Here is a 26,062-nt window from a genome sequence, read left to right as displayed (position 1 = left end):
CGGCTCTGGCAACAACATAATTCAGTTAGGTATCAATACCTTAGAACACTTAAGCAACACGATTTTTACATGTAATTGCAATATGATTCATCAGCAGCAAATTTAAGGTTTATATTTTTCAGAAAAAAATTACTCTCGAAATACATTGAATGGATGTCTATCATTCATTCTACTGGCACCCTCTACACATGATGAATTACATATATTACATGTAAATCTACATGTATCTACTCACTGTCATAACCCTGAGGCTCACCCTCCACACACGGACCCTTTATGCCGCTTTTCCATGACTTTAAACTGTCATTTTTTACCGCCCAACGACCAGAAGGGGGCTGCAGTTGGTTGTCAGATTCCCTTGAACTAGAGATATCCCTGCCCATCTGGAAACAAATAGCCAGTCATTATAGGTAACAAAGGTCATTCCTCCCTAAGAACGTTTACCCTTGAAGCACTCATTTAAGTTTAATTCTTAGTCCTCATCTAAAGTGATATTCCGGACTCTGAAAGAGCCTCTGCATGGTCAAAATCTTTTTATCAGTGGTAACATACGTCTCTTTCCTCATCTACTGACTCTTCCCCATATAACCTTTGTGAAACATTCACTTAGACCCAATAAGCATATCTTCGTTACACTAATTAAAGCCCGAAAAATATATATTTTTTATTGATTTGGTGATTATTTTTCTTTTTGTTGATCTAACAATGACACATGTAGGCCATTATCACTGTAATTTTGACCACGTTGACCCATCTTTCCTGTAGCTTACCTGCCTTGTTATCCCTTTCCTCACCTTTGCCTGGATCCAGTCGGGTAGTCCGGTAATTGTGCTGTTGTAGTCGGGCAGTTCCTCCTTTCTGTCAGCCTGTATATCTGTCTGGATACTAGGAGAGTCTTTATTTTCCTCTGTTTGTACCTCTTCCTGGACTTTTGGTTTAGCTACCTGTACACCAGGGCTCAAAACAGCTTCTTCCAGAGCTTTTTCTAGCGAGAGAGGGGCAGGATCAGCAATCCGGTAAGTCCGATTCCAACACGATCCATGATTCCTAATATTTCACCTCAGTTTAGTTCATTATGTGTTTTATAATATAATTCAAAGAATGAAAAGAAAACTCATAAACAGAGGAGGCAAAGAATAGTTCGATGGATAAAGAATATTGTACATTAAACTGTTCAATATCATCAAATAGGCAAAACGCCGATAACGAAATGTATGCAACAGAGATACAATCTGTTAACATTTATTTTTATTTTTCTAGCGTGTACATATTGATTGTTTGCAGAAGACATTAATTTAGGTTTTTACTGTTTGAAAAATGATTATGTTTTTTGTAAAAATCTCGATGGCCATAATAATTTCATTTCCTTTCCTGACGAATAGATATGTGAGTGAAACCCTCATTAGCTCCCAAATCTTAACTCAAGTTATTTTTCTCCAATAGCTGATTGGCAAAATATTCTTAAATCGAAATTGTGTTGTTATCAAGAAATTCTACATATTCCTCTGTATAACTTTGATCGCATAAAAAATTCTCCCACCTGTTGATTTCCGCGTTGATGGCCTCATAAGGAAGTCTCCCCATCTCCTCCAGACGGCCTCGCATTGATTCGGTCAGTTCAGGGGACAGTCTCCAGACAAAGATACAGCCATCGCTGGATACGGACACCAAACGCTTCAGGTCAGGCATAAATTTTACACCATTGATCTGCTCCGAATGGCCGATCATGGTGGCCAAAATTTCGCCAGACTTAAAGTCCAGTAAACAAAGACTTTTATCCGAACAACAAGTGACCACGTACTGACCGGACGGGTCTAACTGAAGCTTTAATAGCACCCCTTTAATTCCAACTGCTCCTTTGTAACACTGCATTTGCTTCACTGTTTCAATGTTGTATACTCTACGAAAGGTAAATTTATCCACATATTATATAATGAATTGAATTTTTTTTATTGAATGCGAATGTTTGCATTGAATTGTGTATTGATTATGTTATTTATTTAATATTTATAAATTTTAATTTTTTGTTATAAACAGAAATTCTGTATAATACAGCAATACCAAATAGGCATTGTGACATCATGCTGGCCACGTACAGTTTATTATACTGGTTGACCGTTCTTAACTATTTTATTTCTGTAAATATACTTTTTCCGTGGGGTCATAATTCCGTGGAATATCAATTTTGAATCAATCCGCTAGTAGAAAAATACTTGGATTTCTTGAATTGCTACTGTACACATTAGATGTATTTTAGGTACACTCTGACAAATTTCTGTGGAAAGTTTTTGATCGCGTACATAGATAATTTTATCCCACTTAAGGTCAAGATCTAGTACATGTAAATGAGTTTAGACTGTCTTTTTGAAGCTATATCCATTATGACATCATAATTGATTTAAACTTTTTTCCCGTACTTTATGGCTGTAATAGAATTATATAGGAAATGATGCATTTTCATGGAATTCAATTTGAAATCATGTCAAAAATAACCCCGATACCTATATTCAATTAAATATCATTTTAAAGTAGAGGTCAAGAAGATGCGAAAAACCGTTTTAAGAGAGACTGTGAGCAATATCGATACATTTCCTTTTCTTAGATGGAAAAACTCTGAAATTTATACCTGACTTTCTTCATTTTACAGTGAAAATGACAGTTTAAAACATGTTTTTTTTCATTGAGTTTACCTAAAAATTATGTCCCGAAACACCTTATTTACCAAGCTATATTTGTAAAGGACCATTAAAAGAACCCGCCCCTCAAATTTGAAAAATGTGTAGGCACCTATCATTTACTAGATCTTGACCTTAAGAAAAAGTCTACAGTACTTTGCACTAAATGAAAACATGTTAAACGAGAGTTTGTATATAATATATATGTATATCCAACCCATCGAGATAAACGAAAACGGTGTATAACGTCATACAAAATGTTCACCAAACAGTCATATGTATCCGTTAATCCCATTTCTTACATCAAAGGGAAAATCACTGTTATGTAGAAGGTTAAGATAATGATCAGTAATCAATCTCAAAAATTCAGTAGAGAATATGAATCGTGAGACGGACCCCTAGGAACACCAGAGATAGGATCAGGTGCCTAGGAGGAGAAGATGTCCCTTACACAAAAGTACCGAAGAATCAGAACTCTACAGTGAGCAGTGTTTAGAACTTCCTTAATTGTCGGAGATAGAGAAAAGCAACCTTCAGATTACTAGAATTTATATAATTTTTATGTGTGATGCAAAAAATGTAGCTTAGATTACAATATTTCATTTAATCGCCACCTAGAACATCAAATATTTATGTTTGTTTTCCTTACTTAATGATAAGGCTAGCATTTTGTTCAAGATCGGTGTGTTACCTTAAGGATAAAAAAAATGAACACGCTTCTAGAAGATGCCAACGGATGTTTTACGTACTTTTAAAAGAACAGGAAGTCAAAACCTTCCATCGATCCATAAATTCTGGAATTTATTGAAAGTTAATGCAGATTACCTGATGTTTCGGTCTTGACATGCGGTTGCCATATGTTTTTGTGTGGGTTCGATATCTATGTCATATAATGTATTGGTGCCTACAACATGTTGTTGTTTAGAAATTTCAAACTGACACTCTGAAGACTGCAATAGAAATAAAAAGCATGTAAACCACGGTGCCTTAATGGTATTCCAACAAAAAAAAAACTATACCACTCTTCAGCCAACTTCAAACTTCAATAAATATATTTTGAATACAATTTACACGTGTAAAAAAACATTTTAATGTTATGCTGATAAAGGTGTACCTTATGTGCTTCTCGGAAGAGAACAGATTTGTCGGCACTGGAACTGAGCATCTTAATTTGTTCGTCATTCTCCGTGAATTTGATGGGAGTAACAGAGCTGGAATGGTCAGCGAGGGTTTGCATCAAATTGTAACTCTGATCCACGTCAAAGACGTGAATAAGACGATCCCTACTGCCAGACGCCATCAGCTTAGGACCTAATCAAAGAAAACTATCATTTTATTTTTTAACAAGAGGCCCAAGGGCCTTAACGGTCACCTGAGTATAATACAACAATTTAGAAGTTAAATACACTGATAGTTGAAGCTTTGTTGCCCTAAAGCAAGAGAAGTAGGAAGATCAGGATCAACAAAATAATTAGTCTAGTATTCAGTATCAACTCATAAATTAAGTTGTAATCTGTCCCCCACTTAACACTTTGCAGACTATTAACAAACTATTAGTGCTTCTGTACTATTTATAAACCCATATTAAGACCTCTAGCATTGACCTCTCTTATGGTCTTTGAAGAACTTTTAATAAGATAAGTTATTTTTGTCTCATTTTTATTTATCTATTACTTACAGGTCTACCTGTTTATTAAAACTAAGAAAGTACTTTTTTAATTATACGATAAACATTCTTGCATAATTATCTTATTCTATTAACCTTTCAAATACATTATTTACAGTGATTAATTATCAAAGGTGAATGGAAAAGGGGAATAACTTCTCTCAGTAGAATACAAATTAATAGAGCCCTGCCCAGGACCAGAATGCTTAGACCAATGGTCCAGATGTTTAAAAATCTGGTAGAAATACGCTTACTCATATCATTTAAACTTTTACTCAGTTTGCTTCCAATATGCCCAGAAGCAGAGAAGAATTTCACAGGTACAATGCATTTTCATTACAGATTCAACAAAGCCTTACCCTAACACCAGAACCCAAGACCAAGGGTCAAGAAATTTACAAATTTGGAAGAGTTACCCTCATCATCATAACTATGGACTTCAAACAATTAACACTTTTCCACTATATTATCAAAAGTCCCCCCCCCCTCGTTATGCCAGAACCCCTGACCCTAGCACCACAAGATTTAAAAATTCTGTTCGAAGCTCCCATTTTCATCATAGCTATGCAATTTATTTATCAGCTCAACACTAAGGAGCAGACAGGATTAATTAATGATTAATAGAATTAATGCTTTTTTCACTATATAATCAACAGAGCCCCCCCCCCCCTCCTCAAGAACCCCAAAAACTGAGGCCATATATTTAAAAATTTTAGAAGAGGCATCCTTCTATCATAATCATGCACTTAGTTTGTTTATATAATCTCCAGTAGCAGAGAAGAAGATTTTCAAAGAATCAATGCATTTTCACTATATAATCTATAGAGCCCCGCCCTAACACCAGAACCCCTGACCCTGGGGCCATGAAATTCACAATTTTTGAAAAGGCATCCTTATGCATCATAACCATGCTCTTAGTTTGTTTAAATAATCTCCAGTAGCAGAGAAGAAGATTTTCAAAGAATTAAAGCATTTTCACCATATAATCAATAGAGCCCCGCCCTAACACCAGAACCCCTGTCCCAGGGGCCATGGCTTTCACAATTCTGGAAGAGGCCCACCTCCTCATCATAACTATGTACTTAGTTTATCACCTTAATGCCCAGGAGCAGAGGAGAAGATTTTCAAAGAATTAATGCATTTTCACCATAGTCGATAGAGCCCCGCCCTAACACCAGAACCCCTGACCCTGGGGCCATGAAATTCACAATTTTGGAAGAGGTACTCTTGCTCATCATAACTATGTACTTAGTTTCTTTATTTGATACCCAGGAGCAGAGAAGAAGATTTTCAAAGAAATAATGCATTTTCACTATATAATCAATAGAGCCCTGCCATAACACCAGAACCCCTGACCCTGGGGCCATGAATTTCACAATTTTGAAAGAGGCACTCTTGCTCATCATAACTATGTACTTAGTAACTTTATTTAATACCCAGGAGCAGAGAAGAAGATTTTCAAAGAAATAATGCACTTTCACTATATGATCTATATAGCCCCACCCTGGGGCCAGAACCCCTGACCCTGGGGCCATGAATTTCACAATTTTGGTAGAGGGCTCCATGCTTATTACAATGATAACAACAGTTTGACTGCTTGATGTCCAGGAGTAAAGAAGAAGATTTTTAAAGATTGCATTATTTTTGGTGGTTTTAGCCCCACCCCTCAAGCCCCAGGGGGGCAGGGACCATGAAATTCACAATTTTTGTTCCCCTTTACCCATAAATGCTATATACCAAATTTGGTTGAAATTGGTTGAGCGGTTCTAGAGAAGAAGCTAAAAATGTTCAAAAGTTTACGACCGACGAACGACATACGACGTACAAAAACGGATAGCAAGTTTACTCAGGTGACCTAAAAAAGGCCTTACAATCCTTACTGCCAGAAGCCATCAGCGTGGGGCATAAGAAATAAAATATTTATTTTTAATAATTATTTTTTTTTCTAATTAAAAACACGAGCCTTATATTATAAAGTACTAGTAATTTACATTGGGATCTATGTCACTTTGCTCTCTTTCGAGGGGATGCTCCAAGTTGCATAAAAAGAAATGTATATTTCAAAAAGTAGACATTGTGAAAATACCATTTTCGTGTAAAATGATGAGAAACTGTCAAGAAAAAAGATTCAATACCATGACATTTTATTTTCAAGAGAAGTTAATTTCAGAAGAATTAAGGAAGTCTTGTACAGCAAGCAAGGAAACCTTTGTTTATTGTATTGAGTGAAGATAGAACATTATATCTGCTTGTTTATATTTTATAACATTGTTTGATCCAAAGGCTCTTAGGTCTTTCCAGCCAAAGTTAATCAAGCTTCCAGAAGAAAATGTACTTTTGACACCCTTTATCCTTTCAAAGAATCAGAAGTTTGGGGATAAGAGAATAGCAGTATAATTTAGTCATTGCAATTTGAATTCTGTAAATTCATTAAGAAAGTTAAAAAAAAAACTATTCTTATAATAGTCTTGTACATGGTGACCTAGGCAGAGTAACTTTGTGTCTATGAATGCCAGGATTGTCGGCTTTTGGCGCTGACTTGTTTTTGGAAAAATGCATAGGCGCTTGGGTCAAGGATAATGTATATTTTCTATATAATGTATTGTCGAGGAAATTCGAACTATATTCGTAACATTTTTTTAAGCGCACAGTGGTCGTTTTTAGTTTTTTGTAAATCTTTCTGCTTGATATACACTAGACTGTCGCAGAAATTTGATATTATGCACGTTTTAAGAATGACATATCCCAACTGTATACTAAAAAGAAACAAAGCTTGTAACTGCATTCGCCCCTTTCCGTGCCCCCGACACGAATTTTTCCTTTTAAAAGTTATATGCAATGCTTACCAGCTGAATTGAGAACCCTCTTCTCTCCCGATAATTCTTATATAATGATAAAAACCCTCTGATAACAACTTTTCGTCCATTTTATATTTTTAAATAATTATTTTCTTTCAAATTTCGCTCGTTTAATTCTCTAATCACGGAAGTTCCCGAATACTAACGTCCAAAACCCAAAACGGGGGAACCAGTAAATTATTTGACAGTTCTTGAAAGACGCAAGGGTTAGAGTATATGCCAAATAGAAACTGTCTAAAATTTCCTTCCTAATCACTCACTTTATTATTTTCTTATTTGCATCCTTAATCAAAGAAGTTATGGACTGGGGGATGATGGGAAAGGGGTGGTGGTGGTAATGATATTAATCATTATAGAGAATCTATTAAACAATGTGGCAAGTTTATATGAACAAGATTGAAAAACTGTTTCTCTTTTTACTACATGTAATTCACAAAGAAGATCCAATAGACCCAAAGGCTGTTTATACACCAACGTATAAAGCGATTGAAACTTCTTTAAAAAGAATCTTGATCTGACTTAATTAGCTGAAATATATTATTTTTACTTGTAAAAAATTCCACCTAATAGCAGATCAACAACAACAACAACAACAAAAGCAGCAACACCAGAAATCACTCTTTAATCAATGATATTTTAATTATGGAAGAAGGACTGAACCAGGTTCGTAGCACCCAAGTGTACCCCTAACTTAGTATTGATATTTTCATTGAAACGCCGGTTAAGCGCCCCTCCTCTTCCCTTTTACACACACGCACGCTGACACATTTTGCTTCCAAATGGTTATTGTATCCTTATTTTTTTTTACTGTCAAGGAGAGAAAATGCACCCACACCATGCTCACGAAATGCATTTTTTTTTTTACGTCGAGACAGTTTTTCATTTTTATATTTTTTGCAAGTCAGATTTTTCACGCAGTTTTGTTTTCGAAACGTTTTATTTTGTTTGCTTGTTAATTATTTTTTTGGCTGCCCCACTTTCAAAAACGAGGCTTCTTGATTGTTATATAAAATTCAAGGTACATATTATATAGCAATACATGTACAAATTAGTGTAGAATGAGATTTGAAATGCAATGTTACCCCTACCCCCTCCCCTAAAATGATATTTCATTAATGCATATATTAATGCATATATCATTTCCACAATGTTTTCTGGCTCGAATTTTTAATTTCCCTTCTTATTAAATTTACCTCTGATTCAAACTTCTATCCACGTTGTGTACAAACGATTTTTTTAAATTTACTTTTTAACCTCTTTGCGTTTATTGACCAAGGGTCCGTTTTACAAAAGAACTTAGTACGATTAAGACCAACAATTTTAGCTGTTTCTTACATCATGCTAAACCAATATTTTAGAGAAGAAAGTGTCTTCTAAAAACGTTTTTTAAGATTCACGTTATCTTGCAAAAACATATTTTCATCTTAATCGTAAATTCCTTTGATATGCATATGAGCATTGCTATTTTCTTTAATTTGCATGTCCGTGTAAAAAAAATGCTTGCACTTTATTTTTCAATGTAAAGTCTAAATGTAATTCAATTGCCACAATGTTTAATTTATTCTTGAAGATTGACAATATTGATATCGTAATTCACTTTAAAAGAAGTGAAATGATTTGGACTTGCATAGGCCTAACTATGCCCCCCCCCCCGTCCATAAATTAAAACTATAAACTCCTTTGATTAAGGATGCAAATAAGAAAATGATAAAGTGAGTGATTAGGAAGGAAGTTTTAGACAGTTTCTATTTGGCATATACTCTAACCCTTGCGTCTTTCAAGAACTGTCAAATAATTTACTGGTCGCCCGTTTTGGGTTTTGGACGTTAGTATTCGGGAACTTCCGTGATTAGAGAATTAAACGAGCGAAATTTGAAAGAAAATAATTATTTAAAAATATAAAATGGACGAAAAGTTGTTTCCAGAGGAATTTTATCATTATATAAGAATTATCTGGAGAGAAGAGGGTTCTCAATTCAGCTGGTAAGCATTGCATATAACTTTTAAAAGGATAAATTCGTGTCGGGGGCACGGAAAGGGGCGAATGCAGTTGCAAGCCTTGTTTCTTTTTAGTATACAGTTGGGATATGTCATTCTTAAAACGTGCATAATATCAAATTTCTGCGACAGTCTAGTGTATATCAAGCAGAAAGATTTACAAAAAACTAAAAACGACCACTGTGCGCTTAAAAAAATGTTACGAATATAGTTCGAATTTCCTCGACAATACATTATATAGAAAATATACATTATCCTTGACCCAAGCGCCTATGGAAAAATGTTAAGATCTCTCAAATGTAATATGAAATTATTTATAATCTGGAAAAAGAAGGTGTTTTTCACTTAGAATGTTTGTTATATGTCTGAAATATATTGAATGAAAATGGTTCTGTAAAGTTTTGAAATGACCAGTTTGTATGAAGAATAGTTTGTTTATCTAGAAAAGTGAAGATCAGTGTAAAGAAGCTTTTAGATAAGACTGGAAATTGAATATTTTTAACTCTCTAAAGTATGTAAATTAAAGAATTTATAAAGTAGGCCTCTGCCTACAGAAAAATTTCCTTTTTACCATAGGAACTTATTTACCGTTCAAGTAAATTTAGATGTGTTAGTTACTTCTTAGCTGTTATTTGTGGCAGGCTTTATACTATTGTTAAATCAGATAAATTACTGTAGCATGTGATCTCTGTGACATAAGAGAAATAGAAGATGAATAACACGAATTTCGGTTGTATTTTTTTCAATGGAAGAATATACATACCTGAAAATGTTTACAAACTGAAAAATACTGTTACGTTTTGGAACCTATTTAACAGTGATGATCAGTTTAAAAGAAATTTTGTAAAATTGTAATGTCTATATTTAGTGTAACCTGATATTCCTTCTGCTATCTAAATGTACCTCAAAAAAGTACCTTAATCGTACATGTATAAGTATTACTTTAACCCATTGTGAATTGATTATTTTAATGAAATGTTATTAATAAGAATGCAAAATTCTATAAAATCTAGCATAAAGGATCAGACACCTCATTAAATTTATAAAATCTAATTTCTATCTCCAAGCATCTAAAATGCCAACCCACCTGCAGTAAGATTTGAGTAATGGACACAAAGAATTTCTTGGTCGTGAGCCTCTAGTTTAATAATTTCCTCCATATTTCTTAAATTATGCACCCTGGGTATAAAAAAATATCATTAGAATAAATATTACTTTTATTACTTTTTTACTTAATAATTTGCTGTATAAAGCTGTATTTGGTATTCCTTTTTTAAACAATACCTGATATTTCCAATTCTATCCCCGGAAGCAAGATGGCGCCCATCAGGACTTATTCCGATGCATCGAATTCCAGATTTACCTTCATCTGCTAGAAGAAAAATAACAGTTCTTCTTAAAAGCGGAAGTGTGTAATAAACTTTTATATTATAAGTTATATCCCTCAATATTCACTATGTTCTTGCATCACAATGTGCATGGATTATAATGGGTTATATAGCGCTTATTTGCTTAAACTGTGTGCAATTTAGGAAATAGATCTTAGAACGGATCTTTTTATATTTTCTACAACCGGTTTTATATTTAAAGTTTTCGCTTTACTATGTTTTTTAAGAAGTAAAAAAGTTACTTAAACGCACAATCACAAGGTTTAATTTTGAATATTTCATGATTTTAAATTTTAAATGAAATTAAACTTCAATATAAGTTTGTCTTAGATAAAGTGTCTTAGCAAACCTGGTTTGCGAGAAACATCCTTCAGAAAGGTATGCGTTGGATCCACATAAACAATTTTCAGCAATTCCTAAAATTAATACGTGAAATCAAAATAATAAAATTTGATGATATGAGGGATGGTGATTTTACATACTTCATGATTAGAAAAGAGGAAAATCTGCTCAAGAAGAAGAAATAAAAAGAGAAGAAAATAATAGTAATTCCGTGAAATACATGATTGTATATAAAAGTGACTACCTCCTTTTGATAACAATATGCACTCTTAGTTTACTTCAATAAATCCACTTACATTAGAATAGACATTCCGTTTACTACAGTTAATCCACTTACATTAGAGTAGACATTCCATTTACTAGAGTAAATCCACTTACATTAGAATAGACATTCCGTTTACTACAATAAATCCACTTACATTAGAGTAGACATTCCGTTTGCTACTTTCAGTTTCCATCATGTGTGGATCCAGATTCCAGATCCGAATCGTGTCATCCGAGGAACAAGTAATAAATGATCCCGATGGTAAAACTGGCTTCACGTCCTCTGTTATACCCGGGTTAACCTTCAGAAACAATTTTTTTCTATTTATCTATTTTTCTCTTCTACTTTTGGCACAGAATCGCAGTGAAATGGTCCTGGCACCAGAAGAATAAAAGGTAAAATAAATCCCCACAATAGGGCCCAATAGACTTTTTTAAAATAAAAAAAAACCCAGATTATACAGATTATAATTTACTTTTTTTTAAAAGATCATGTTTTATACAATACTTATCAACATGTCAGGACAGGAGACAGTAAGACAGACAAACAGACAGACAGATAGGCACTGACCTCCGACCCCCAGATGCCACTGCTGTGGTACAGGAAAGAGCAGATCTTGCTAATTTTCATGACGTCATGGACGTCCCACACATAAAGACTGTGGTCATTGTACACACAAGTCACCTGTAAACCAAATGTCAAAAATAAATAAATAGATGTCTCAGTTGTTATCGTCATTCCATGTATCTTGTAATTTTTTCTTTATACTAGAGCTACTTTTAAGACCGCTGAACAGTTAATAAGTTATCAAATTTAGGATATAAATTGCTCAGCAATATGTAACAAAAAAAGTAAGAGGAGGAAAAAAGCACAAGAAACATTTCATTCATTCCAAAAGGTTGAAAAAACATAAATATCATAAATTAATGTTTGGTTAAGAGAGGTTATTAAGATTGCTATCTTGGAATTTGTATCTAGCATCTATTAGCTGTCCCTGAGTATGGTCTATATTAGCATACACTGCATCATCCAGGAAAGCAGCTCTTCATAAAGCCTACGTAGTCGACGTAGCCGATACGATCCTGAAAGCACTCCAGTTCTGTGTTAAGGATTATTCTCAAAACGAAAAAAGATCCCTTACTGCTCAAAGGCTGTAAGTGCAGAGTACAGATCTAAATTTGCAGCCCTTCACCAGCAAGTGGTGGTGTCTCAATATGAGTCAACAATTTTCGAAGGAAAGTTAAAAAAACAAACAAAAAAGATTGAATCCCTGTTCCCTTTACATTGTATAAAAACCAGTTTTGATTTAGATACAGACAGGGAGGTAAATTACTCTATACCTCAGATCAGTATTAAAATAAAACAGATATTATGAAAAAAAATTAATGTTCTATTCATTAAGTTATATTCTAAAAACATGACCGGTACTATTACCAGACTACTCAGCTGTTTACCATTCGGTGTACATCGTCGTAGCTGATAGCAACAGTGTCTGGGAACCTAGCATCCTCTGTTTGAAAATTCAGGTGACTGAAAAAACGAAACGACAAATGCAGTATTCAAACATGTTTTATTGTATTCATCTATGTGGACTTAGTCATTCATCTTTGAACAACAGAAAAGTAGTTACTTAAAAATATAAGCATTCTTAAAATTGTAAACATATTTACTCTTCAAGAAAATATAGGTCATTAACAGCATCAGCAACTGAATGTATACAAAGCAATAGGCAACATTTATCAATATACACTGTAATATTAAACAAATTCAACTTCAACTTCTCAATAACAGAATCTCCTTTTTAATAAAACCCTTTATGCACTAAAACTTTCATCTGAACGTTTCAACAAGAATATCAACTGTCTCATTTAAAGTCATAATTTCGTAAGTTCTATGGTCGATGCGGTGACCTTGTCTGCAAATGCAATATATTGTTTAGTCAAATGCTGACTGACGTTTTCATTCTAACTGTTAGATCATTATTTACACACTGAATTGTCGACGGATTTTCCCGTTATTTCCCGATCATGACAAGGAGCACACATCGGGTGTGACCGGTCGGCAGAGAATGCTCACTCCTCCACGGCACTTGATCCCATCTCTGATGCTTTAGAGGTCCGTGTTTTCTATGCTCCTGATTTGTATTATTTGAATAAACTTTTAAGCTTGAGTACTGTTCGTTATCTCCATATATTTCATCTGGAAATAAAGTAATATACACAAATTTAAATCGTACCTGGATTTGTATTCCAGTTTGAAAATATTTTGTATTAAATCGTGACTTCTTGAGTTGTAAACTTAACAAACAACAAAGTGTTTAAAATTACAAAATAAATAAATAAAAATGACTCTTGACTTTCTTTCAAGAGCGATAAACCTGACATGTAAAATCAATTTTTTTCCGTTGTAAAATCATCTTCCTTTATTTCCCGATCATGACAAGGAGCACACGGCGGGTGTGACCGGTCGGCAGGGGATGCTCACTCCTCCATGGCACCTGATCCCACCTCTGATGTTTGGAGGTCCGTGTTTGCTCTGCTCCTATTTTGTAGTGTTTGATGGACTTTTGAGCTTGAATACTGTTCGTTATCTCCATATATTTCATTCAACAACAATTTACATCATTTTTAGCCCACATATTTGAGTATGTATAACTAAATTCGCTTAAATTTTATTTAGTCTCCAACATCTATATAAAAAATTGTCAAAATAACAGAAAAATACCTGGAACTAAAATTCCCTTAATATACATGTTTTATACCCAGGACTGATGTTCACCTGATATTTGTGTATCATTCCTGGGACCTGAGATCCTCCTCATATACAATAATCAAAATTGGGACTGATGTTCCCCTGATAATAAATATGTATCATACCTGTGACTGGGATGTAAAGCAACATCGACCCCCAGCCAGTGTGGATGCGGCATTGTAGCTACATACTGCAGATTGGCATCAAATATCCGGATCACACCGTCAGCACAGCCAACAAATATGTGGTCCTTTCCAGCAGAGATACAATAAGCAGCGGTGGCCTGGAAAAGGAAGACAACCCAAAAATCGAAAATTTTGATAAAAATTCTAAAAAAAAGTCTAAAAATGCTCCAATTGTCAATGGACTTGTATTTCATATTAAAGTCACAAAATCTTAGTGTTTAATAAATATTTCTTCATCCAAATATTTGCATTTTTAGGGGTATTTATTTTGAATACGTCAGAATATGTAAAATCCTTAAGAAGTGCTAAGGCTGTGTACAGATTCATTGGGAAAATATACGATTAAGGAGAAAAAAATCAAAACCTTGTCCTCGACGCAAAAAAGTTTATAAATGTATAAATTGAGGGTATATCCTGAGAACCCAAGATCAAATCAATATCACGAGCTGAAGAAGTTCTGATTATATAAAAACGATAAAGTGGTACTTCCTTCTAGACGAAATTATTAAATGAAAAATTATGTCAAAAATTTGACTAAAAGATATTCACACAAAATCACAGTTACTTGGAAAGTAAAGTGTAGTGGAAAGGAGAAAGAGGAGGGTTAAGCTCTGAAGAGCTCACTAAAATGAAGATGACGAACAGTATTCAAGCTCAAAGTCCATTAAAACAATACAAATCGGGAGCAGAGCAAACATGGACCTCCAAAAACAGATGTGGGATCAGGTGCCATGGAGGAGTGAGCATCCCCTGCTGACCGGTTACACCGGCCGTGTGCTCCTTGTCATCATCGGGAAACAACGAAAAAATCCGTCGATAATTCAGTGTGTAAATAATGGCCAAACAATTAATATGAAAAACGTCAGTCAGCATATGACTTAATGATAGATTGTATTTGCTGACTAGGTCATTGTATCGACCATAGAACTTACGAAATGATGACTTTAAAGGACTGTAGAGTACTTGTGTGTACATTCAGAATGTTTTTTAACAGAATAATTTTGCAAATGACCAATGAAAAGGTTCCATTTTTATTGAAAAAGCAGCTGTCAATGATGTCAAAAAGCCTGGACTTTAATTTATCGTTTGGAATGGTTGTATACAGAGTTAAAACGTCGTAAGTTTTTATGTTATTGATTTGGGTAAACTTTTGTGATTTCAAATTTTTCCAAAATTTCCTTGGAATTTTTAAGTATCCACGTCCGATTTACACCACTTTTCGAATATATTGTTGCACAATACTCCTAAAGTTTCTCCTTCACTGCTGTAAATATTTTAGTGAGGGGTAAAGAAAGAGGTTTGGTAGAACATTTACTGGAACCCGCTATGTATCTTTGTTTGTAAGGATTTTTATGCAGTTTTGGAATCCAGTATAAATATGGTGATTCAAATTCATTTTGGTTGTTGGGAATATTAAAAATATTAAAAACTGACACAGGATTTTGAATAATTTCCTCCTTATATAGGGAGCTATGGGTGTAAGTTGGAAATATAGCCAGTTATGAGCTACCTCACCTCCATCCCTTACTTTTTTTGATGATAGAGAATCAAACGAACGAAGAAACTTTTTTTTTCATATAGCTGACCCTGAAATTAATGAGACTTGACCTACTTGCACTTCCACAAACTTGTCCAACTCTCGTTTCTCGTTGAGCTGACACAGTAAACCAGACTGAGTTATAGCGTACACTGTGTGACCACAGCTGACGTCACAGTAAAAGTTGTTTAGGTGGGAACGAAGGATTCCACTGCTTCCCTGAAGAGGCACCGCCTGATTAATCTACCAAAAAAAAAGAGGTTTCTTATTTCTAGGGAATGTGGCACCTATCATTCAGAAAACGTGCTCTCTCTCTCTCTCTCTCTCTCTCTCTCTCTCTCTCTCTCTCTCTCTCTCTTAAGATTTTCTGCAATTTGATATATTCTTTGTAATTCATTTACCTTCTTATTTTGATGTATACACTTGCTGATCTCCATTTACTTCCATCCCATCCCACAGAATATAAAATCTTAATTTTACTTTAACCAGTGCTATTTATAGTCTTTTCCATATTATCTTGGTTCCTATAATGATGTAAAACCTAGTTTGACTTATTGTTACCTTTAATTTAGTGTCCTTTAAATACCAAAACTTTACATGACGGTGCCTAACAGTCACGAACACGGAGCCATCTTTTGAGAAAGCCATGGAATTCACCTAAGTAATATAGAAGTTTATTTGTTGTCATATTACAGAAATAACTTATTATATCTCTCAATGCGCTGTATAATTGTTCGCACTAAATGAGTTTTATGGTTTTGTCTGAAAGTGTCCACATATTGATTTACTTTTACTACTGCAGTTTTTAGTTCCCATTCCCCCTGAATTACTATTTATCATTTCTGTTCAAAGCCAGTACTTTTCTAAAATGTTTCAGAATTAAGAGAGTAGGTACATGTGTGTATATTTAGTTTCTAGTAGTGGTAACAATTTTACTTCTCTACTGGGCTTTGTGCCGTGAAAAACTAACATAAAATGTGAAGAACCAGTAATCACGCCTTGGGTGAAACATTATAAAAAGAAAAGACCTCTGAAAAATATCAGAGGTAGGATCAGGTACCGTGAAGGAGTAAACATTCCCTGTCGATCGGTCACACCGTTTTGAGCTCTTTTTCTCCATCGGGGAAACGGAGTAATACGTAGACAATTCAGCAAGAAAATTTTGGCCTAACAAATCTGTATAAAAAGATCAGTTAACAAGTATTAATTGCAAATAAGATCATTGTACTGAAAATAGAATGTGCGAAATGTTTGCTTTAACTAGATTGTTGATACCCTTGTATCATCAACTTATTTATCAGTATTTTGCTTTGGTTAAGACATTGTTTATACTTAGTTATCACGTTTGTGCTATTGTTTAGTTAAATTGTTAGTTTCCATCAATCTTTTTCTCTAATTAACCTTATAAATAGGAAACAACTGTGTAAGACTCTGTGGTGTCTTTTTAAGAGTCCATGTATGTATCGAATCGACTTACTGAATGAAAATGAATATTGTTTTAAATTGATAAAACGTCGTCGATAAATCTTCAATGTCGAATTAAAGTCCTATGTAGGCTTACCAAGAACATCACATAATGGTGCACTAATCAATGCTAAATACTTTTAATTATACGGATGACCGATATCTTTACTGAACATGGATATCTTTTCACAAAAACCAAAACGAGAAGTTTTATCACTGGAGGTTTATCATATGCTTTCATTTAAACATATGATCTTTCTTTCTTTTTTTCATGTTATACGTACGGTCAAAGCCATTTCTTTCCATTAACATAACCTTTTTTAGCCTTTTAAATCTCTTTTCAGAATGTTTTGAACGAAAGACAACTATTTTTTATCCGAAATGTCATTGCAAAAACAACAACCAGATTTAAAATCTCTATTTTTTTTTTTACTTGTGTGAGATAACAAGTTAAACTAGATATAAGACACAGTTTTTTTTAAACCGTTGTCTGAATATTTCTGTGTACTTTACATGGTCTATATTCATAATTTTTTCTGCGCTATTTTTACAAATTAGATTTTACATCATCTGATTTGGCCGACTTTGCCTAATCAGCAATTCAATAAATGACATAGCAGAAGCATATTTTGTCAACCATATACAATCCAGGACCAATGACATAATACAGGTAATGATCTATAGATATTTACAATTGTACACTGTAAAATTTAACTGGGTCAAACACTCAAAAGATAAAACATATACACATGTATGAGACGTTCAGGGACAGGCCTACTGAGAGACTAAATAGATGAACTTCGATTGTTCAAATTTAGACACTGTGTGGTGGTACACAATTCTAAAGAGATATATCTGTAGTGTTGTAAGTGACTTTGTCTACGGTTAAGTATGTACATGTTCATACCAATTGTAACATAAAATATATCGAATATCATCTTTTTTTCCTACATGTTTTTCAATTCTTTTGTTTGGTTGCTTTTTTAATTTATCTTGGAAGGTATTACGAAAAAGTTGTGAACATTTTTATAAATAATCTTTTTCTTTAAAAAAAAAATGGATGGTTGGATGGTGGATGGATGGATAGATCAAGAACTTAACGGGGCAAGATTCCATAGAAACTACACCGCTAGAGTGATTTTCTATTTCTTGAAATGCTTAGAATTGGACATGTTGATTATATGGCAATTATGATTGTTATTTTAGTAATACATATAGTGTAAACAAATAATTATGGATCTCTGTTCCTTGTCAAATAAGGCCATTTTAGAGATAATTTCAATATCATTCAAGTCAAAAAATCTGAAAAAATTGTCGGCTTACACTTTTTTTCAGAAAAAACATGCTTAAAGCAAAAATCTAGGGGACAAACACTTCCGATTTACTGTAAACGTTCAGAATACGTTTTAAAAGTACAGGGAATTTAGATAACTTCACTGTAAGTTTGAATTCATGATAAGCGTGCTCGTTGCAAATATGTTTTACTGTAAGGTGTTTGAAGACATTAAAGATAATTTTATGCTCTATGTCAATTGCAACTTATCTCTGACCTTCGTGGGTGTATGATTATCTTAATATTTGCAAATGCACTTACAAATACTGTTAATAAAAAAAAAAAACAAGGTAAAAATTTAGCTTTATAAAAAAGAGAAAAACCTAGGCCAACAAATCCTATACCAAAATGAGAATTCATCAGAAAGCAATTTATTCACGATATAGACAGTTTTGAACGTATACGAAAAGCGACTGATATTTTTACGAGAACATTTTTACATGAAATTTGAAGATCAAGCTTAAAAATCCAAATAAACAATTTAGATTGAGAACAGAGCAAATAAGACACACAAGAAAACCTCAGAAATAGAATCAGGTACCATGAAGGAGTAAGCATCCCCCGTCGACAGATCACACTCGCCCTCTGTATTGGCAAGGTAAACGGGATTGATAAACTGTAGTCAATTCATTACAAAAAAAATGGCCTAAGAATTTGTTATTCAATGAAGAAGATCTGTGAAATCGAATGGTTTATCTAGGCACAAAGTCGATGATTCAAGGACAAAAATCTTAAAAATAAATCCAAATCAAGAGGTTATTCAGCAAATCAATCACTTTCTTCGATAATTGGAAATACCAAAAACACGTGACGGTGAAACTTAAAACTTTTTTATAATCATTGTAGGTTTATATCTTGAACTACTTAAGACTGTAGGTCAGCTACAAAACTACTTTTTTATTTGATTGCTGTCTGTGTGCGATCATACAAGTTCACAAAAATCTGAAGAAGGAAGGAGTAAAGAATTCCAGGCAACATAGATAATTTAATATAGTAATACATATCTAACTAAATCAAGGTATCACTAACTCTAATAACAAACTTACTTTCACTTTCCGATGCTTTATGGCAACATATGGGTTAACATTGTGGAAATTAGATATTTATTATACACATTTTTACCATTGCTTTCACCTGACAGAGACTTTTATCAGAATCAAATTACCTGAACAGGGTAAGGCATTGAATAACCTGAATCTTTCAATATTTATGCCCATTTTTCACACCCAGATATACTTGTGAATGTTTTGACTATTTTATGTTTATTGATGCACAATATATATGATACAGTGAACATAAGGTTTATGTGAGAGAATATCAGTTTTTATTACAAATTCACTATTTTTGTTAGAAAAATTAATATACATGGTATGCTTCAAGACAATCTACTACTTAAAACACTTTAACTTGTGTGCAATCTGACTGGATACCCACCCTGCAGGATAAACGATGGTCCCTGTGTTGAGGTCACAGGTCAAGGTCGCATTGGTATTAACTGTCAGGCCTATCACGCGGTCTAGGCTTACCTACAAAAATAAATACAATCCTAGCTTCACAACACATACTTCTGTCTTTAGCTTTTTTATAAAAATTGCTGAAGGTAGAGGCTACTGTTTTTTTGGGGGATAATCAGCTTCAACAAAGATATTCTTGTTTGCTCTTCCAGAAAGTGACACGAATTCTGAATTTAATCTGCAATACAGATCAATCTGATTACTCAGAGGAAGTAAAAAAAAACTCACAAAATCCAAACTTCAAAGTTGCGACCAATCCACCACATTTTAAAACTTAATTATCCAATTGCAAAACAATAGAAATAATCCTGATGTGATTTTGGTCGAAAAAACACATTATTAAAATACTTCTGTTGAAATATTTCCTATATAAAGTTAAGAAGGACAGACGGACAGATTTCTCAAGCACTGAAGAGTTCCATAAAGCTTTACTCCAGGGTAAAAAATGTTCTTATCAACACTCAGAAATTGTACAAACATTAATATAATTAAACTTTTATCCAAGCTCTCGGGGAAAAGTTTCTGTCTTGGGTTTGATAAAACTATCCCACTCACAGCAAGTGGATAAGTGTTTAATATTTTTTTAATCTTTGAAGGGGGGAGGGGGGCAAAAAGACATATATCAAAATTTCGAAACCGTAATTTGTAACTTCTTGACATGGCCAAGCTACTGACAAACAAGTTGATGAAACAAGGATACAACAGTCTAGTTTGAAGTCATCAATTTGCAAGTTTTATGGTCGATACAATGACCTTGTCAGCAAATACAACCTCTCATTGGGTCAAATTCAGACGGAGGTATTCATACTAATTGTTAGGCCATTATTTACACACTGCAATGTCTACGGATTTTTCCGTTTTTTTTCCCAATCATGACAAGGAGCATACGGCGGATGTGACCGGTCGGCAGTGAATGTTCACTCCTCCATGGCACCTGATCCCACCTCTGATGTTTTTGGAGGTCTATGTTTTTTTGTTTTTTTTTTCTGCTCCCGATTTGTATTGTTTAAATGGACTTTGAGCTTGATTACTGTTCGTTATCTCAATATTTCAGGCTTAAGTTAAAGAGTTTTAATTTCAAATCCTTTTATGCTAAAATAAGATAGATAAACTTCCCTAACTCTACAACCAAAGGAGAACACCTATGATCCGCTGTAAGTATTTACCATATAATCGACACAAACTTTCTTTAGCTTATAATCAATTTGGCTCAAAATTCAACACTCATAAAACACCACAATCCCATAGCTACTATACCTCCTCTTTTTTGGTTGGCTTCTGAAAATGAAATTAGACATAAATTTCTTTTTTGCATGCTTTATTTGACTTTTGTTATCAAATTTATGACGATTCGTGTACTCATCCTTACTACGCTGGTGCATTCTCAGCAAAGAGCATTAATTCATAATAAATGAATGATATCAACATATATAACCAATTATTTTTCACTTTTTAATTGAAAATAATCCTATCTGTTCTTCAAAAGATAGTAAATTGTTGCGCTTACAAAGATTTTTTTTTATATTGGTACGCCATGTTACCTGCAGGTGTACATGTAGATAAAAAAAAATGTATTTTTAAATGAAGATGAATATTTATGCGGCTAAACATATTCAATTTACTTATATACACATAAATTTGGGGGTTTTTTATTATTATTATTATCTTTGAGAAAAAAAAATGTATTCATCATTTATTGTTTTGTCATTTGTTTGCAAAGGGTAACATCTAGATATCTCAAATTGAATCATCCATGATAGGGCACAGCCTGTTCCAAAAAGGAAGTTTTTTTTCAATTAAAGAAGGTACATGTATAACACCAGATAAGTTACTGGAACAACTATCTTTAAACATCTCCTACTTGTTCAACTCAGGGTTGAAATTTTGGGGTATAGATCGATATTACTGTCTAGTCCTTGGATATTTAAAAATAAGGTAGAACTTACTTTACCAATCTGCAAGAAAGCTCCAGCGCCAGGCATAACTAATGTCAATAATATATCTACATCAACGAATCAAACTCCCTGCTACTGGGTCATTGTCCGATGCAGTTTTTTATCCTGTGAGAATTTCTGTGGAGAAAAAACACTACCTTTACGTCAAATGGGTTATCACAAAGCTTACATAAGTATTTCTCGGAAATAACACTTTTTGGTTAGCTTTTACTTCTGTGTTTCAACAATATAGTTAGTATCGAAAAAATCTTTTTTATGATCAGAAAAATAAATTTTTACCTCATATACCATACTTATAAACATAAGGAATCATGCCAAACATACAATTCTCAAAAGTTAAATCCTTGTTATTATTTGCCTTGTCACGGAAGTCCTCGGCTATCAAGTATTATATACAACATAGGTAATGCAACGCAATTGACTTTAATGTAGGGTATTAAATGCCTACATCTTAAATATATGGAGGACAACATTGGTGTGACCTTAAATAAACACTCCATCTATCTGTTTTAGTATCAGGCAGACGTTTTATAAAAAAAATATATCAAAAAGTTTTGAATGTACCAGATGTGTCAGTCACATAAAAATATAGTTCTGAGCTCACATTTTGCCAACAAAGGGTAGAAAAGTAAGCTAAATTAACACTAGTACCTCTATAATCCTGGGAAATGTTTGTTTACTAACAACAGTTTTGATGGCCAAAAATATACGCTTTTAATTAATATATTTACCTCTACTGTAGTGTGCTATTTAAACTCCTGGAAAAAAAAATTATGAAATTGTCCAACGAACAACAACGTTAACAAGATGTCACATTGAAAAAGTCTTTTAAAAAATAGAATATAGATCGAGTTGTAAAAGAATGTCACACGAACTTATATACACGTTTGCAAATCATTCAATTTTTATGCAACCTGTATATTTAAATTATCTTTAAACTTAAAGTGCCAAAAATAATCATCCATTACTACTGGTAAGTAACATGTTATGTGTATACAATAGAAGCATTCTTTCGATACACATTTAAACAATAAAAGGTACACGGTAGAACATATCTCTTTACATTTACATATGCGTTCATCTTTGAAGATGAAAGTGAAAGTACACTGAAGCAAATAAATATTGATTGTTTTATCATTCCTCGTCCTTCGTTGTATCTTTAATCAATAAAATTAAAGCGTACCAAAAAATCTGATATATGAAATTTCAGATACATTATAATGTTTTCATTTAATAGGAATTTGCCTTAATTGGTTAATAAATTATAAATTGTCATATAACTATTAAAGGTGCTTGGACACAGATTTGAAGTTAATATTTTCTCAAATTTTTTGTAGAATTTCATGACTTATATGTTGCTATAGCATTTCATACTAAAATATAATAAAAATCTTATTTCATCTCGTAGTTATTGAAACTTCAAATTTCTGAACGCGTTTGATTGACACATCCTTGCACTTTCACAAATTTTAATTATATTCTTAATACTTAAGAAAAGTGGCAATTTTGTTGTGTATTAATGAAAAACATTAAAACTATAATCCAGAAAATTCAGAGTAGAAATATTCGAAAGCAAAACCCACTCACAGTATTGTCAGTCCGTGATCAGTGGTGTGTGCAGAGTTTAACAATTGAACACACCCGGTGAATCGTAAACATTAACAATAACAGAACTCGTGCCCTGTTTACAAAAACAGTTTACGTTTCACGGGTGTATTCAATTTGTTAAACTCTGTACACAACACTGAGCACGGGCTGACGATATTAGTGAGGGGGTTTGCTTTCGCACATTTCTACTCTGAATTTTCTGGATTATAGATGTAATGTTTTTCATTAATACACAACAAAATCGCTTCTTTTCTTAAATGTTTAGGATAAAGATAAAATTTGTGAAAGTGCAAGGATGTGTTAATCAAACGCGTCCAGGAATTCGTAGTTCCAATAATTTCCAGATAAAATAAGTTTTTAATTATATTTTCGTGTGAAATGCTATTGCAATATATAAGTCGTGATATCATACAGAAAATTTGAGAAAATATTAACTTCAAATCTGTGTCTAAGCACCTTTAAAATAAAATTATCTTTTACCTGTTTCGCAAACGAGCAATTTTATATGCCAAAAATTACTTTAGTTAATCAAAGTTTACAATAGTACATACTCTAATACTTTGATTTACTTTGAGTTGTTACTCTAGACTTTTTAGATTTCGAGTCCGAAAATCTCTTAAAATCAATACCAATGAGGTAAATTCTAGAAATAAATGTGAGCATACAAGTAATATTTACGTTTCATATTAAAAATTTGCATATAAAATATGGACACAATAAAATATAAGAATTTCAAATTCATAATAAATATAATTAGATTACAATAGTGAAAACTCTTATTCACTTAAGTAAAAGTTTGATACTAAGCTACCATTAAATGCTTTAAAATATCCCCATTTTATCAAATGATAATTTCTGTACACAGATACAACTTGATATTCAATTTAAGCGGGAGGTTTGGAATTACATTCTTAAAGCTTGTTAATTCAAATATCTTTATTAAAATATTATTTATTTTCAAATTTTTATGTATTTTCACATTTTTTTCTAATTCTATAAAATACTAAAAAGTTCAAAAAATTCAGTTTTAACAGAGTTATTATCGTTTTTTTTTTTAATTTATTTCTTTATTTTTTCTTTATTTGTTGTTGTTGTTGTTCGTTTGTTTGTTTGTTTGTTTGTTTGTTTTTTTTTTTTTTTTTTTTTTTTTTTTTTTTTTTTTTTCCCTTAGTAACATAAACACTTTAGAAACTGATTTTCCTAGATTAAAATAAAATCTGAGAATTCCTGAAAGCTTTCGCTTTGAAATATTTGTATTCTAAAAATTTAAAATCTTATTTTTTTCAAGATGAGTATTTCTTTCAGTTTATCTCTTTTTTCTCTAAACCAATTTCATTCTTGCAATTTTTTTCTTTGACGTCGTGTAAGGGATATAGCAAACCATGCATTATATCCATGTATAAATTAGGTTCTAGAGTATTTACTATACAGTTTGAAGAAAACAAACTGTAATCAAACGAAAAAGTCCATTGAAACAATATAAATCAGGAGCAAGGCCAACACAGACCTTTTAAATATCAGAGATGGGATGAGGTGCCATGGAGGAGTAAGCATCCCCTGTCGACTGGTCACACCCACCATGTGCTCTTTCTCATGATTGGACAAGTAGAAAAATCCGTTGACAATTTAGTGTGAAAATAATGGCCTAACAATTTTTATGAAAAATGTCAGTCAACATTCGACTTACTGATAGATTCCCTAAGAAGGTCATTGTATCGACCATAGAATTTGTGTAATGTTGACTTTAAATGGGACTATTGATATCCTTGTTTCATGAACTTGTTTGTCAATAGCTTACCTCGTTTTAGAAATTGTACGTACGTAGAGCATGCTCTTGCGCATCTAATCAGCTGGGAGATATAAACTCCATATGCAGGTGATAAAGGTACATTGCTACATAACTAATGGAAGCTGACAATAGAAAAGTTGAAGTCATCACGTTTTTCTTAAGGTTTTGTTGCTAGGTTACCATTAACGTCTTTTTCTAGTAAAATATCCAAATATGAAACATGTGTCAGACACTGTGGTATCTTTTATTCCAGGTTCACTGGGATATATTGCGTTGACATATAAATGTAATTATTATTAATTGATAATACGTCGTCAAGATATCTAAATGTCGAGTTGAAGGCCACAGCAATTGTTTCTTCTATTTATGTATAAGTTTTTTTAATAAATTCTGCTTGATATGAATACAAAGGTATGTCTGCTGATAACGTGGCGCAATAAGTCCTCATGGGAATTCCAACTGATTGTTGGAAGACTTGATTTCCAAAAACTACATAAATATTGTCAATCAGAAACTCAAAAAACTCTTCTTAATATCAACTTCGGAGTACTTGTGTGTACAATCGGAATGTTTTTTAACCAAATAATTTTGCAAATGACCAATGACAAGGTTAGTAAATTTATGAACAAAATGTTTTCAGGTAACGACTCATAGACCTTCAAGGATATTTAACTTCCTCTTTTCTTCATTCTTATTATTCAGTATAAAGATCTTTTCTATATCCTTCTCCACAT

At 33.1% G+C, this 26,062-nt stretch overlaps 2 protein-coding genes across 2 annotated transcripts in view; both read right to left on the bottom strand.

The window, feature by feature from the left end:
* Positions 1 to 22,037, bottom strand: part of LOC133178252 (mitogen-activated protein kinase-binding protein 1-like) — an 89,441-nt gene extending 67,404 nt beyond the window's left edge. The window contains exon 1 of the mRNA XM_061312996.1: positions 21,923 to 22,037. Within this exon, the coding sequence (XP_061168980.1) occupies positions 21,923 to 21,958 (36 nt within the window). The 5' untranslated portion in view covers positions 21,959 to 22,037. The remainder of the gene's footprint in view (positions 1 to 21,922) is intronic.
* Positions 228 to 16,785, bottom strand: LOC133203199 (mitogen-activated protein kinase-binding protein 1-like). Its single transcript, XM_061339039.1, has 15 exons — positions 16,726 to 16,785; positions 16,227 to 16,322; positions 15,741 to 15,908; positions 14,069 to 14,226; positions 12,647 to 12,722; positions 11,763 to 11,876; positions 11,347 to 11,493; positions 10,935 to 11,001; positions 10,482 to 10,569; positions 10,285 to 10,376; positions 3,790 to 3,986; positions 3,501 to 3,625; positions 1,541 to 1,900; positions 795 to 1,047; positions 228 to 383 (listed from the first exon to the last, which is right to left on the bottom strand). The coding sequence occupies exons 1-15, from the start codon at positions 16,783 to 16,785 to the stop codon at positions 228 to 230; spliced, it is 2,157 nt and encodes a 718-aa protein (XP_061195023.1).
* Positions 22,038 to 26,062: the final 4,025 nt, after the last annotated feature.

The sequence above is a fragment of the Saccostrea echinata genome, unplaced genomic scaffold, assembly GCF_033153115.1.
Source record: "Saccostrea echinata isolate AGI-Se365-2 ecotype Australia unplaced genomic scaffold, CSIRO_AGI_Sech_v1 ptg000002l, whole genome shotgun sequence".
NCBI classification, from domain to species: Eukaryota; Metazoa; Mollusca; class Bivalvia; order Ostreida; family Ostreidae; genus Saccostrea; species Saccostrea echinata.
Note: the sequence above shows the minus strand (reverse complement) of the source record. Positions and strands in the feature narration are given on the sequence as shown.